Source organism: Onychomys torridus, chromosome 13, assembly GCF_903995425.1.
Source record: "Onychomys torridus chromosome 13, mOncTor1.1, whole genome shotgun sequence".
Taxonomy (NCBI): domain Eukaryota; kingdom Metazoa; phylum Chordata; class Mammalia; order Rodentia; family Cricetidae; genus Onychomys; species Onychomys torridus.
The window spans coordinates 66,276,785-66,291,576 of record NC_050455.1 but is presented as its reverse complement, the minus strand read 5'-3'; the positions used below and the strand labels follow the sequence as shown (position 1 = coordinate 66,291,576).

At 44.6% G+C, this 14,792-nt stretch overlaps 1 protein-coding gene across 2 annotated transcripts in view; it reads right to left on the bottom strand.

Annotated features, from left to right (window-relative positions):
• The window catches only part of Epg5 (ectopic P-granules autophagy protein 5 homolog), a 100,388-nt gene that overhangs the window by 32,046 nt on the left and 53,550 nt on the right, over positions 1–14,792 (bottom strand). For both annotated transcript variants that reach the window (XM_036204579.1, XM_036204580.1), the window contains exons 25-27: positions 13,946–14,090; positions 9,979–10,150; positions 7,769–7,931 (exon numbers count right to left, since the gene is read on the bottom strand). In XM_036204579.1, the coding sequence (XP_036060472.1) occupies positions 7,769–7,931; positions 9,979–10,150; positions 13,946–14,090 (480 nt within the window). The remainder of the gene's footprint in view (positions 1–7,768; positions 7,932–9,978; positions 10,151–13,945; positions 14,091–14,792) is intronic.

The window sequence follows — 14,792 nt, the reverse complement described above, 5'->3', positions numbered from 1 at the left end:
TTGGGACAATGGCAATGCCTGCAGCAGCTTTGTCTTTCAGCTGAGGTCCTAAAGAAGCGGACAGGGACTAGACAAGGCCAGTTTCTGGCCAGCAGGTTGTCTAAGCAAGGCCTAAGCTCAGCAACCACTACCAGATCTCCCCCTGAATGCTGAGGCACCTGGCACTTTCCTTTCTCCTAAGCTGGACAAGCAGCCAGAGTCACAGGGAGAGGTATCAACACCAGAAGTGCATCCTCAGCTGCCTCGCTCGGGCAGAGGGGCCAGCTCCAGCAAAGGCCTTGGAGCCAGACAGGCCATGCAGACCCCCTGAGCTGTAACTGATGGACCACAGAGCCTTCTAGCCCCTCGCAGAATGGGGTGAAGCGCAATAGAGCAGGCTGCCTAGCCCCTCCAGCCTTCTTCAGGAGCAGGCACGCCAGCTCCAAGTAACACTCTGCTTGTCTCCCTCATGTCACACTGGTTCCAAGAACTTGGGGACTGGGCATTTTTCCTTTCAGAGTTGTTCCTTGAGGACTGTCCTTACTGACTCTCCTCTGCCGTCCTCTGTTCTCAGATTTCCACCTGTGGCCTGCACGGATCGTCCCCACCTACCTCTCCCTGGTGCCAGGTCACCTTCTCCTCTCTAGCTCTGCTGCCTTATATCTTCTGACGTACCCACACCACACAGAGGCCCACTGCGGGGCTCCATTCCCCCGCCCACCCCAAGACTGCCCTCACTCCTCTGCCTCCCTGGCTTGGGAACATCTCTTTGCTTCTCTGCACTGTCCATTTCTTTTGTATTTTCTGTCCCTGTGGCAAGACTTGACCATCTGCTACACCCTGCCCAGCCCTATTGCACCTCTGGCTTCCCAGCAGCCCACTCAAGGACAGCGGCACTGAGACTGTCAGCTGCCCCCCACTCCCCAGCTGGAGACCCCCCACAACCCTGGGCCACAGTCAGGAGGTTTCCACTTCTCAGTCCTGGCATCTTTTTTCTTTTAATCTCTTGGTGGGTGGTGGGCAGTGGGCACTGGGAAAGGAGGCTACTTTGGAAAGAAGATGATATCTCTTTAATATATTTTTGCAACTTCCCCAAAACAATATGGTGGAGGAGGATGAACTCAATCAATTGCACATCAAACAAAAACGACTGGCCAACTGATTAGTTCCTGGTAAGCTGGTCTGACTCTTAGTAAAGATGTGAAAAATAAGAATTAATGGAGCTTTTTGAGAAGTCTATCAAAAGTCTACCCTTCAAACATTATGTCTTCCTACCTAAGGTAGCCGCTAACACAGTCTTTCTGACTGACAGTGGTTTTGTCTGTGCACTTTTGGTGTTCTTTCTAGGATATGAATAGATGCATAGGATATCCTAGGCCCAGGATGCACCACAAAGATAAATATGAGGTCGCTTTCTCATTGGTGTCAGTGGCTTCTAACTAGAAAAATTCTGTATCACAAGTACTGATAGCAAAATGTCTTCAGGAAATGCCTCCAAACTGGGCATCCTGGCCCAACTTCAAGGCCACAACAGTTAGACCAGATGGTCACTGCAGAGGCAAGCCTATCTAACCACAAAGAAGAATATCCTGTGTTCTTTTTTAATGATTATTGCTTTGTTTGGTATGTGTGTATGTATATGGTATGCATGTACATATGTATGTTCACACGGTGTACGAGTCACACAGATGCAATGCACATGCATGTAGAGACCAGCTTTTGATGTCAGGCATTGCCCTATATCACCCTGCACTTCACACACTGAGACAAGATCTCCCACTTGAACCCAAAACTTGCTACCCAGCTTGCCCTGGGGCTGCCTCCCAAGCACTGAGAACAGGGGCAGGCTGCCACATCTGTCTTGCATTGACATGGAGCTAGGGATCTGAACTCTGGTCCACATGAGTGCACAGCAAATGCTTTACCTACTGAGCCATCTTCCCAGGAGGTAAAGCATTTGCTGATGGAGCTTTTTATTCTAGATTTCACATTTGTGTGTCACACACAGATCATTACTTCAGTGGTGGAGAAGAAAATTTTAGTACTCAACTGTGAAGTGAGTGGTGCCTCTGTCGATTTTCATATCTGTCACAGAGCACGGATGAAAACATCCTTGAGCATAGTATTGCTCAAGATTACAGTTTGAAAGGCTCATCTCCTTCAAAAGCTTCTTCATCACTAATGAAAAATATCACTGTGAATGGAATTTTTGTCGGCAACTATGTGCAAGAGAATCCGACACTGTTCAGCCCAACCAGGTCACTGACAAACAGGGAACATGCACTTGGGTGGCTGACAGCTGGGCATGTTTCCATCCAGCCTAACGTCCAAAACGGGAACAGTCAGTCAGCACCCGCCACTGGACTGCCGTGCTACAATGGGAAGCCCATTTTTCTATTAAATTTGAACTAAATAAGATGGGGGGGTTAAAAAAAAAGAAAGTCAGAAACACACACACACACACACACACACACACACACACACACACACACACACACACACACACACACACACACACACACACACGTTATGACAGCTGCTGGGGTTGAAGGACAGATGACCAGAAGGGAAAGGTTTTTAGACAACTATCAGGAGCTTCGACAGAAGAGTGCAGTGCAGTCAGAACAGGGAGCAAGGGGCAATGACCTGGAGGGGCCCCAATGGAAGGTCACTGCTAAGGTTGAACTTATCCTGTAGGCACAGCTGAGGATGCTGAAAGGAGCAGAACATCTGGAAGGTGGAGTTTTAAATCCTTCATTCGCTCTGTGTCCTCATTCACCTAACTTCCTCTGTGTATGCAGGACCCAGAAGAAGCCTTCAGCTACCATGGCAATGATTATATACCCTACGTAAATAATGTAAATATAACTTATCAACTTATTTAAATGAGGCCCTCATAAATGCTACATTTAAAGTCTTGAAGGGCAATGGTCCTGCCTGTTTCACACAGTACATCTCTGAGTATACATATTTTTTTTTACTATCACAATAACTTTGTTGTATTGGACTCACCAATGTGGCATAAAAGTCTTCACTTTCCCACCACTGCTGAAAGGCTCTTTTCTTACTAAGAATAGGTATGAGAAAGACTGGAAGACTCCAGCTCCTAACCCCAAGGAACTGGAGAAAATAGATCAAAGCAGCATGTGGAGCCCCTCCATTTGAGTCATTTTAATGAGACAAAGAAAAGGCTGGACAAAGCATGTCCTTTCACAAGGTTTTACAAAATGGGAGGCCCTCAGTGGGTCTTTCCACCTTTTATTTCTAGGAATGGAAAATTGTTCACTTGAAAATAAATCAATCCTGGGTCTAGCAAACATGCCCTACAATACCAACTACAACAAAAAGAATCATTCATAAATCACTCCATTTCCTCAGGGAATATCACTGAACGAAGAAAGGCTGCTGCTGGGGCTGGAGACCACAGAAGAAACACGTCTCACATCTCACAAAACACATTCCACTTCTGAATACTCCAAATACATTATACAAATTCAAAGACTTGCAGACAGCTGGAAAATCTAGAAAGTTTTAAGTAAGAAACTGAGGTAATATGAAATCTTTATAAATGAACCATTAAAAATTATATTTGTAAAATTCACCATAGAATGATTTTCCCATGAAACTAACATTTAGAAACTGATCCCCAACAAAAAGTTCAATTAAGATCATGGGTTCTATAATGACTCAGACTCAGAAAGCAATGTGTGTGTTTGTCTAAAGTGAGCCTTACTGTCATTATCAACTCCCTCAGAACACATTGCTCATCTTCAAAAAGGAGAGTTGAAGCAGTTAAAATGAAATGGGTGGCCTGGCAATACTGAATGTGCAAAGCACAGGTCCTGAATGAGGTGGGTACGAGGACCGGAGACACAGCTTGGTGATAAAGCACTTGTCCATATATAAGGTTCTGGGTTCAAACCTCAACAACATAAAAAAACAAAAAAAAATTGACCTTTGATGGCTGCCTGATTTCTAATAATGCAGCTGTGAGACCTGGAATGTTAGTACATGTGAACCTGTTTCTCTAACTCATCTTCATTCTGTAAAAGTTAAGTGAGATACTGTAAGCAAAGCACCTCAGAGAATTCCAGAGTATATGGTACATAAAGGACTCTAACAGGTTGGAAAAGGCAGTGGTATCATACAATGCAACATCCCTTCTGCTCTTCAAGACTGAGCACTAGGGAGAAACCTGTATTCAAGTACAAAGGTCAGTTGAGGTTTGTACGCTAAGCATTAAGATGCTTAAATGGACCAAAAAGTAACCATAAGGAAAGAATGACTACAACTTACTAAGAAAAAGTTTCAATGTCCATATCATTCATAGCCAAACACTACCCACAGAGTTCCTGAAACAGTTAAAGAATGTACCGCGAAGTTTATAAATCTACAGCTTCCTACAAACACATCTCTGACCATGAAGCACTGAAATACAAGCACAAATAAGACAACGTCCCTGATCTCCTGTGACTCAAAACCTAAGAACAGCTATAGAATTAACAACACACAGCATCATTAACAGAACCCTGACAAGTCGTAAGCCAGTGGCTTTCGCTGATTTACTCCAGGTATCTACCACACACTGGAAGGTGCCCTAGACGATCTAGATAGATGATATATGCATGAGCAAAAAAACTATTCCCACAGAACTCTGTCTGGCAGGGAAAAAAAGAAAAGTGTAGACAACACATTCATACAAGCTGCCATGAGAGGAAGTGTTTGTCAGTCTGACCAGAAAAGACTTCTCAAATGCAATCCACCATGAGTGTGGAGGCTAGCACAGGAACATGGAGGACAGATGCAGCAGAGTCAGGGGAAGTGTGACCACATGGATATCAGAGAGCGCATAAAGTCTAAGTGGCTAAAAATCAGACTGCTCGAGAAGAGGTCGAGAGTTTTCAAAGGGGATTCCTCATCTATAAAAAGATCAAAAGCAGGCTACGGAGGGCGGGCTGTTAGACACTGGAGAGCCACTGTGGGTTACAGTCTGGAAATGCAGTCAGAACTAAGGCCAGGGAGGTGAACGGTGAGAGCATGGACAGTAGAGAGAGGACTGTAGGCACAAGGCGTAGCGTGGTAGCTCAGCAGGCCTGTGGTGGGCTACTGGAAGGCAGCCGTAGTAGAAACAAAGAGAAGGAAACCCCTTAAATCGGTTCCACAGGCCAAACCAATATGACAGGAAATGTGGCACAGGAAGTGTGGCACAGGAAGTGTGGCGTGGGGTGGAATACAGGGAAGGGAAGGGACGACAACATGGCCAGACTTTCCTCTTGGAGACCAGGTAGGAGGAGTGCAGGAAGAACAGGTTTGGAGGGTAGAATTAGATTAGTGTGGGACCTGCACAGTTATCTAAAAGTGGGCAGGTAGACATCTAGATGTGGAACTAGAAGAGAATCTTTAACTAGGCTCATCAGTATGCCCAAACGTCATGACTGTAGGTTTCCATTTTATTCTACCTTGCTCTTAGCTGTTAATGAGTACATAAGAAAAATAATTTTATCTTCAATTCCTAAAAGTATCAGCCAATAAGTACTGTGCAGAGACAATTAGGAACAGTTAGATAACTATCAAAATAAATTATTTTCAAGTCTCAGACTCCCTGGCACATCTGCATTATCAAGCAAATTTGCCGCTGTAGACAATAAGTTGTCACAGGAGCCCTGAAGGGAGATTCTACACTTCTGGGTTTTCTCAAACTGAACTACAGTCAGACCACTAGTGTGCAACCAGCAGAAAACTAAAGTTTGCTTTAAGAGAACTAGAGTATTTCTCATGAAGTTATGGGCACAGACAGCACCTTTCCCAAGTCTTAACACAAAGGCCTTCGCCCTTTCTCCTTTCTTGTGTGTGCTTTCCCACAACCTGCCCTCTTCTCTTCTCTCTTGAAGCAAGTTCTTCCATAGCTCAGGTTGGCTTCAAACGCTCAGTGCTCCTGCCTCAACCTCTCAAGTGCTGGGATTATAGACATGTGCCACTGCACTTGGCTTCCTCTGAACCCCCGTCCCTTCATCCCCAACCTTTGTTTATTCTAGTGAACCCTCTGCCCTCTTTTATTAAAATATTAGCAACTGCCATTCTTCTGAGAAAAGAAGGCACACATGTGCATAATAATTTCCCTTCAGTGGAAAGTTACTTTGAAGGTATTTTTAGAAGGGATTCCTTTTCATCTCAAAATTAACAAAACACCAGTCTACAAAAGAAATTTCAGTTCAGGGGTTCAGATATAAAAGACTGTGATCAGGCTAAGCCCTGCTCCTCCTGGTGCTATTATCCACTGCTAGGCTCTGGAGTTCACAGGCCAGGGCCAGAGACTTACGCCTGTCATCCCAGCACTCAGGAGCAGAGGCAGGTGGATCTCTGTGAGTCTAAGACCAGCCTGGTCTACAGAATGGATTCCAGGACAGCCATGGCTACATAGTGAGACCCTGTCTCAAAAAATAAAAACAAATAAACAAAAAACAAACAAAACCCCGAGCTTAGAAATAAAACATCTCCCTTTTATTATGACCAGCTACATCTCAACTTCTTCCTCTCCTACCTAACTCCACCCTGGGCTAAAGGCTTTTCTCCCAACTTCACAACTTCAGTGAAGGCCTTTCTTTAAAGGCCTCTCCCCAGTCAGTCAGCACTGATAATGGGGGAACTCGCTGAAGGAAAACTAACTTTTGGAAGACTTTTTGGAGTCTGACCTGCCTCAGTACAAGGTGAGAACACAAGCTCAAGGCGTCTTGACTTACAAGTCAATCCTTTACCACTAGATGCATATAATATAAACAAAAATCTGAAGAAAACACAGAAATCTAACAGGTTATTTTAGAAAAGATATTTTAGAGGAAGCAGTGTTCCACAGAAAGCTATATAGAATAAACTAGGAAGAGGCGGGGATTTCTAAAAAAATAATCAAGGATGAGCAAATAAATGACTCAATTGCTCACAGCTAACCAAAAGTACTATTGTGCAAAAGTAGTCAGGCAGCAGGCAGGCCTATCTCCAACTGTCCCTCCTCCGGCTCAGGAAATACTGCTGAGTTCATCTGCACAGGGGAGAGGTGCCCCCACTATATGGGAAAATCAAGATAATCAAATAAGCTACATAAAATGTTTAGACAGAGTCTAGTTTGAAGTAAGTGCTACACAGGCTAGCTTAGGCTGTTTCCATTCTGATCTAAGGATATCTCAGAGCCAACTTCTGTCTATAGTTGCTGTAACGAGATGACAGGCAGTTGGATTTTTTAGACAGATTGCAACATATCTCATTTACCTCCTGGCAAGCTCTGCTTCCCACACTCGTCCTCAGTAGCTGCCTGCTGCCCACCCCAGCAGGCTCAGCCTTCCCCATGGGACCCTGACCACTAGTCCCCAGGGCAGCCAACAATGACTGCTCTAGCACTGGGCCTCCACAGCAGCACAGAAAGCCATTCCATTCTTTCTTCCAATTCTACCCAAAATACCATCATCAAATCTTAGGAGGAACAACTTAAGCATCCTGGGAACCTTCCAAATGATTTTCCTTTTTGGAATTCCTCATTGAGTACCTTCTTGCAGGCCACACCTGTCACAGAATGTGTTCTGGGGCTACATTTGCACAAAAATAAGTCCTTTTGTTAGCTGTGGGAAATTGAGGACAACTTATTTTGCTCTCTGTGTATTTTCACTCTCCCTAAAACTCTAAAACTGTTTTGGGACACAGGAAACATGTTCTCCTTCTTTGGATCTTTCTCAGCAAAATGCCAACATAAGGGGATCCACTGAAGTTCTCTAGATTATGAAGAAATTAAGACTCTCACCTGGACTGTCACTACTGCGGCTCCTTGGCACTTCTTCCCAGCACTGCCCCTGCACTCCAGATGCAGGGTGGTCTGCTCTTCTCGGTTAATGTACTGTTTGGGCATCGTCTCCAACAGCTCACCGTCCAGGGCGACCTGCTGAGACTCTCGGAGAGCAGCAGTTCTGAAAAGCAACAACCCATGTGAGAAAACAAAGTCAAGGAAGGTTATCTAAGAAGTGATCAAGGGGTTGGGACTGGAGAGATGGCTCAGCACTCAAGAGTACTAGCTGGTCTTCCAGAGGACCTAGGCACAATACTCAGCATCAATACCCAGCATCCACATTGCAGCTCACAACCTTCCGTAACTTCTGGTTCAATACCCCATTACCAAGGAGAGAGGGTCATAGCATATATATAATATAATATATTGGCAGACAATTACTCATGTATGCATATAATATATAAGCATTCAAATGCCTGAATCAAATATATCCAAAGAAAAACTGCCAATAAAAAGAAATGATTCACAGGGGATTTGTAAAACTAAGCTTGTTTGTTGTTAATAAACTCCTCAAGAGTACAATTAAGAACCAAACCCTAATCAGTTGATTGTTCTGTATGTACCATGTGAACTCCAATGACTTCCCTACCCCTTGACCAAGTACCTATGTCAGTTTACAAAAAAACAGAGGCAGAGAGCAAAGCAATGATACAAGAATGTAAACTTCATGCTGCCCTCTTCGAACACCACCTTTCCAGTATCAGAGAATTTCTGAAAGAAATCATAAAATGTCTCAGCCAGAACTACTGACCTCAGAAACAACCCCACAGGAAATATGTGAGATTGATGGTATGAGAGTACCACATCGCATGAAATTAAAAACCTGTCACAGGGACTGGAGAGATGGCTCAGTAAGAACACGTACTGTGCTTCCACAGCACCCAAGTTTGGTTCCTAGCACCCATCTCCTGTGGCTCACACCACCTGTAACCCCAGCTGCAGGGGATCAACATTTCTGGCATGCTTGTGCTCATGCTCATTCCCACACACTGAAACACACACAGACAGGAAACTGAAAACCCAACAGCAAAAAGGCTTGTCTCGACTGAGCTGAGTAAGCCACTGGGACTAGTGGGCTAGTGGACTAGTGGGCTAGTGGGCTAGTGGGCTAGTGGACTAGTGGGCTAGTGGGCTAGTGGGCTAGTGGACTAGTGGGCTAGTGGGCTAGTGGGCTAGTGGGCTAGTGGACTGGTGGACTGGTGGGCTAGTGGGCTAGTGGACTAGTGGGCTAGTGGACTAGTGGACTAGTGGACTAGTGGACTAGTGGGCTAGTGGACTAGTGGGCTAGTGGACTAGTGGACTAGTGGACTAGTGGACTAGTGGACTAGTGGGCTAGTGGACTAGTGGACTAGTGGGCTAGTGGACTAGTGGACTGGTGGGCTAGTGGACTAGTGGGCTAGTGGACTAGTGGACTAGTGGACTAGTGGGCTAGTGGACTAGTGGGCTAGTGGACTAGTGGACTAGTGGGCTAGTGGACTAGTGGACTGGTGGACTAGTGGACTAGTGGGCTAGTGGGCTAGTGGACTAGTGGACTGGTGGGCTAGTGGGCTGGTGGACTGGTGGGCTAGTGGACTAGTGGACTAGTGGGCTAGTGGGCTAGTGGACTAGTGGGCTAGTGGACTAGTGGACTAGTGGGCTAGTGGACTAGTGGACTAGTGGGCTAGTGGGCTAGTGGACTAGTGGGCTAGTGGACTAGTGGACTAGTGGGCTAGTGGACTGGTGGGCTAGTGGACTAGTGGAATAGTGGACTAGTGGAATAGTGGACTAGTGGACTAGTGGACTAGTGGACTAGTGGGCTAGTGGGCTAGTGGGCTAGTGGACTAGTGGGCTAGTGGACTGGTGGACTAGTGGACTAGTGGACTAGTGGACTAGTGGACTAGTGGACTAGTGGGCTAGTGGACTAGTGGGCTAGTGGACTAGTGGACTAGTGGACTAGTGGGCTAGTGGACTAGTGGGCTAGTGGACTAGTGGGCTAGTGGGCTAGTGGACTAGTGGACTAGTGGACTAGTGGGCTAGTGGACTAGTGGGCTAGTGGACTGGTGGGCTAGTGGGCTAGTGGACTGGTGCAGTGTGAGAATGCTGAGGAGAACGCCAACCCAGACACTAAGTCATCACAGCTGACAACACAACAAGCAGGAAGTCTGATCCCCAAGGCCTCGTGGTCTTACCTGGCCTGCTGCTGCAACAGGTTGAGGTCTGTACACACCAGCTGGGTGGTGTCCTTCTGACTCAACAGCACGGCAGAGGAAATGAGAGGCACAGGAGGCCTCACAGGGTGCAGAACAAGAGGAGGATGGGGGGCCTCGTGCTTCCGTAAGTTACTTAGAACCCTTTCTTTAGCTGAAAGAAAAGCCGTATTTACTCAGAAATGGGTACCAAGGGGTGGTAATGCACTAAATAGATACAAAGCCCTGGTATATTACTCTGATAAAGACTGTTAGAGAGTTTCAGACTAGTTCCTTAGGCAAAGGGAGCCTAAATGGATGGTTAAATTTGTGTTTCTTTCTAGTTTTGAGTAAGTTCCCACAAGCCCAATAACAGGCTTCGAGGAGCAAGACTGGAAGGGCAGATCAGCCTATCAACAGTACAACCTGAGTCCAACACAGAGAACCTACATCAAAACAAAGGACTGGGCCCAGGGGCTCACATCTGTAATCCCAGGGATGGCAAGGCAGAAACAGCTAGATCCCTGGCACTTGCTAGCCAGCGAGGCTGGCCTATTCAGTGAGCTCCAGGCCAACAGGAGACTTGTCTCAAAATGCAAGGTTCAAAAACTCACACTCAAGATTGACCTCTGCTTCTACATGTGTGCATGAGCACTAACACACACATGCATACTCTTGCCCCCCGCCCCAAACACATACAGAATTTATCATCTACTGGTTAAAGAGCAAAGGCTCACGATCTTAAACAACTACTCTAGACAGTCTTGTATGACATGCTAGCTTGAACTTCATGTTAGCATGTGGTGACCTACTGAGCAAATTTAAGCAGCCAGCCTCTCGGCAATGAATGGGGTCAGTTCAGAGGTACGTAGTTTAATATCCTGAGAAATAGGTGAAAAGGGACTGGGCATTACAGATAGAGCAGGAGAAAAATCTGAGATTCCATCAAATTTTAAACAGGAGAGTGGAAAGTGTGAGGAACGAAAATGTTCATAAAGTCCTGTATAGCCTACACTTACACAGTCAGACAGTGAGCATGACTTACTCATAAAACGACTTACAGAGGCCAAATAAGCAGCAGTCTAGTGCTATGAACGAAAACTAAAGGTGCTGGAACCGTACAGATCTGCAGTGACCGCACGGTCTCAGACTGACTCATCAAACCGAAATGCTTCCATTCCTAATAGAAAGCTCATACAAATCACCACTTCCCCCTCTTCACCACACTACACACAAACCACCAGCAGTAAGTGGGGAACTGAAGACCGATGCTGTCACCTCCCAATCCCTTTCACTGCGACAGAAAAGAAAGGGAAAGGTCAAGGGAACTTCAAGTCAGTAAGTCGTCAATAAAACCTTAAGGGACTGCTGTGAATTTACAGTTGTGTTCCAGATATAACAGTGAGTTTTCTGTTCTTGTTAAAAAGTAAAAATAAAGTTGATAGCCATGATTTGCATCATGACATTTGTATTGTGTGCACCCCAAACAGATGGAATTAGCAGTCCAGAAAGGTCAAGAGCAACACTGAGTTTATAACTTGTATTGTTCCACTAAAACTACCATTGCTTGCACAGATTTGGTAAAGGAGGAGAGTTACCATTTGATAAGATTTGTGGCATCATAGGTTATGACGTTAAGAGAAAAACTATAGGCTCTTTCAAATCCACTGTAACTTATCATAAAAGAAAAATCAAGGATAACATATACTCATATATTATCATCATCATCATCATCATCTTCTTCTTCATTATTATCTACTGTTGGTTTAGAGACAGGATCTCACTATGTAGTCCTGGCTGGCCTGCAACTCTATATAGACCAAGCTGGTCTCAAACTCAGAGGCCCATCTGTATCTGCCTCCCAAATGCTGGGGCTAAAGGCTAAAACCTTCACACCAAGCCAAGTAAATTTTTTAAACAAAAGAGGAAAAAAATAAATTCAGGTTATTTCAATCAAAACTGGTGGAAATACTAAAGTCTACAAAACAACTTTGAGAAAAAGATCCTGGCATCACAAAAGCACTGGTAAAATCTTTCCTATAATTTCAAATATATGTTTAATCATTTGATAAATCACATTTGATTATGCAACCATAATCATATTTGAGAAAAAACTTCAATTTATCTATAAACTCAAGCTTTTTTTTTTTGGAATTTCAAAACTATAATGATTACTTAGAACCAAGAACTAGGGCACTGACCATGAGTGTGATCTCTACAGCCAGGGCCACTTCCCAGCTCTGTGAGCCATGCGGACAGTCACCCACCCGCCCTCCTCCCAGGTTCCCTCTCTGCACATGGAGAGGGCCTATACTGGGCTGCAGTGAGGACTGAGTTTACACAGATGGAGACTGTGCAGGCAGCGTGAAAGCAAGACGGACGGACGGACGGACAGACGGCAGCAAGAGGAGCGCTAGCACTTGCAGCGCTGGCCTGGTGCTCCCCATTTAGCAAACATGCAGCAACAGGACTCACTATCTGTATGGCCAAGCTGAGGGCAGCTTCCATACCTTCCTCTGTACCTTCCCACAGTGCTTTTTTATGTGCACATATAAGTTTTGCAATCACAAAATGTTTCTGGAGGACAAACAAGGTAAGAACTGTTGGAATTTCAGAAAATGTTGGTGCCTTAAACAAAACTGTTCAGCAGATGAGTGAACTGAAGCCCAGAGAGGGTCTTTCTTTTTTCTCTTAACAAGTTGATTGGGGCAAAGCTGAAATAAAAGAGTATTTCTGCCTCTCCATTTTACTACACTGTAATTGCAACGTAGTAGCAATTTATAATTTTATTATACATCTTACATTCTAAAAATATATTCCATAATTAATGTTAAAGGTAATCTCAGATACAATTTTCCATGTTTTAAAACTGGGCATAGCTAGCAACTCTGTAGGTTAAATGGCCTTTTTGGCCTGGCCTGGCCTGGAGCACTAACTGATCATTTAAATGCATTGTCTTTCTAGAAAAATGAGCTGCAAGAAACAAGCAGCCTTTAAAGAGGCATACCTGTAATCCTAGCACTGGGGGGCAGAGGAAGAAGGATCTCCTGATCTACATAGCAAGCTCCAGGACAGCCAGAGCTACATAGTGAGACCAGGTCAAAAAAAAAAAAGAAAAAGAAAGAGAGAGAGAGAGAGAGAGAGAGAGGAGAGAGAGAGAGAGAGAGAGAATGGAGGGAGGGAGGAAGGAAGGAAGGAAGGAAGGAAGGAAGGAAGGAAGGAAGGAAGGAAGGAAGGAAGGAAGGAAAAATCTAAAGCATTTGCATTCCATGGTAAGGGTTTCAGATACAGAGAAAGAATTATGAAAAAAAAAAAAAAAACTTCTGAATGTTAGAATTGCAAACCCAAAGTAACTACGTTTGAAGTTGCACTTTAAAAATAGTTTTGTAGTTAAAGTACATTTTTAGAGCATTGCAAAAGAAGTGAACCAAGAGCCTGACTTTCAGCTGCAGACAGATGTAGTCTGCACAGTGAGGAGTAACTAAAGTCTATGAGCACCTTCATGGAACAATTCTTTTACGGAGGGAGACGTCCCCTTCCAGCATACTCAATATATGAGCAAGAGGACAACATAAGTGGCCACCTTGATTTGGAGGTGGATGCCACTTAAGAACAGTGAGGCAGCAAGACACTGGATGGACGTGCTTGAAAAGTTCATGAGTCATTCGGCCGTCCCCATGCTCTGAGCCACCTGCCTCCAAACTTCCTTCCTGAGAGATACTAATTAGCACTCTGTGTACACCATTCAGGGCTTGGGTTCTACCCCTCAGTGGCAGACAAGTAAACATGGAACTTTTCCCCCAGCAACTTAAAATGTATTTGCTTTTTCTTTATTTTTATTGATTTTTTTTCAAACCAGGAACCCTTAATGAACAATTCTCATTGGTGAGATAAGTGTGGAAATCTTAACCCTCCAAGGCTCTGACTCACACTTTCTTTCTTTCAAAGGTGCTGATGCCACAGGACTCACCCAGCAAAGGATCAGTGAAATCCAGCTGTGCTGAAGAGCTGCAGGACAGCGGAGGCGACTCGAGCTTGGCCTGTGTCCACTGACCAACCATCTCCTGGAACTCATGATGGATGCGCTCCATATTCAAATATTCCATCCACAGGTCCTAGAGTAGAGCCAAAGCATGTTCACTCATACAACTATGAATTCACATTAGTGAGCCTCTCAGTTTCAATGACATGACCCACTAGGCTTCCCACATTAGCCTGAGCTGCACTGCAAATGACCACCAACAATCTTCACAGCTTATATATGTACCATGATCAGAAAAGGACCCAGCTAAACAGCCCCACTACATGCATATTAATTGTGAACATACACACACTACTAAGCTACTAAATTATGTGCATTATGAGACATATAAAGAAAACAGAACATTTTAAAAGTAAGATTTTAAAATAAATATAGGAGCTAGATTGCAGCAGTTAAGAATGCATACTGCTCATGCAGAGGACCTGAGCTCGGTTCCCAGCACCCATGTTAGACAGCTCACAAGCACCTCTCAATCCAGCTCTGGGAAAGCTAAAACCTCTGGCCTCAGTGGGCAAGGTACATGCATGGGCACATACCCTTCCACAGACACACAGACATACACAGAGAGAGACACAAATAAAAATGAATTTAAATGTAAAATAATTAAAAACAATAAAATTAAATCTTTTAAATGTTTAAAAGAAAATAAAGACACTGAAGCTAGGCACAACAGCTCAGGCCTGTAATCTCAGCTCTCAGGAGGCTAAGGCAAGAGGAGTCCTGCAAATTCAAGGCCTGTGGTCTACATAGCAAGTGACAGTCCACCTGAACTACA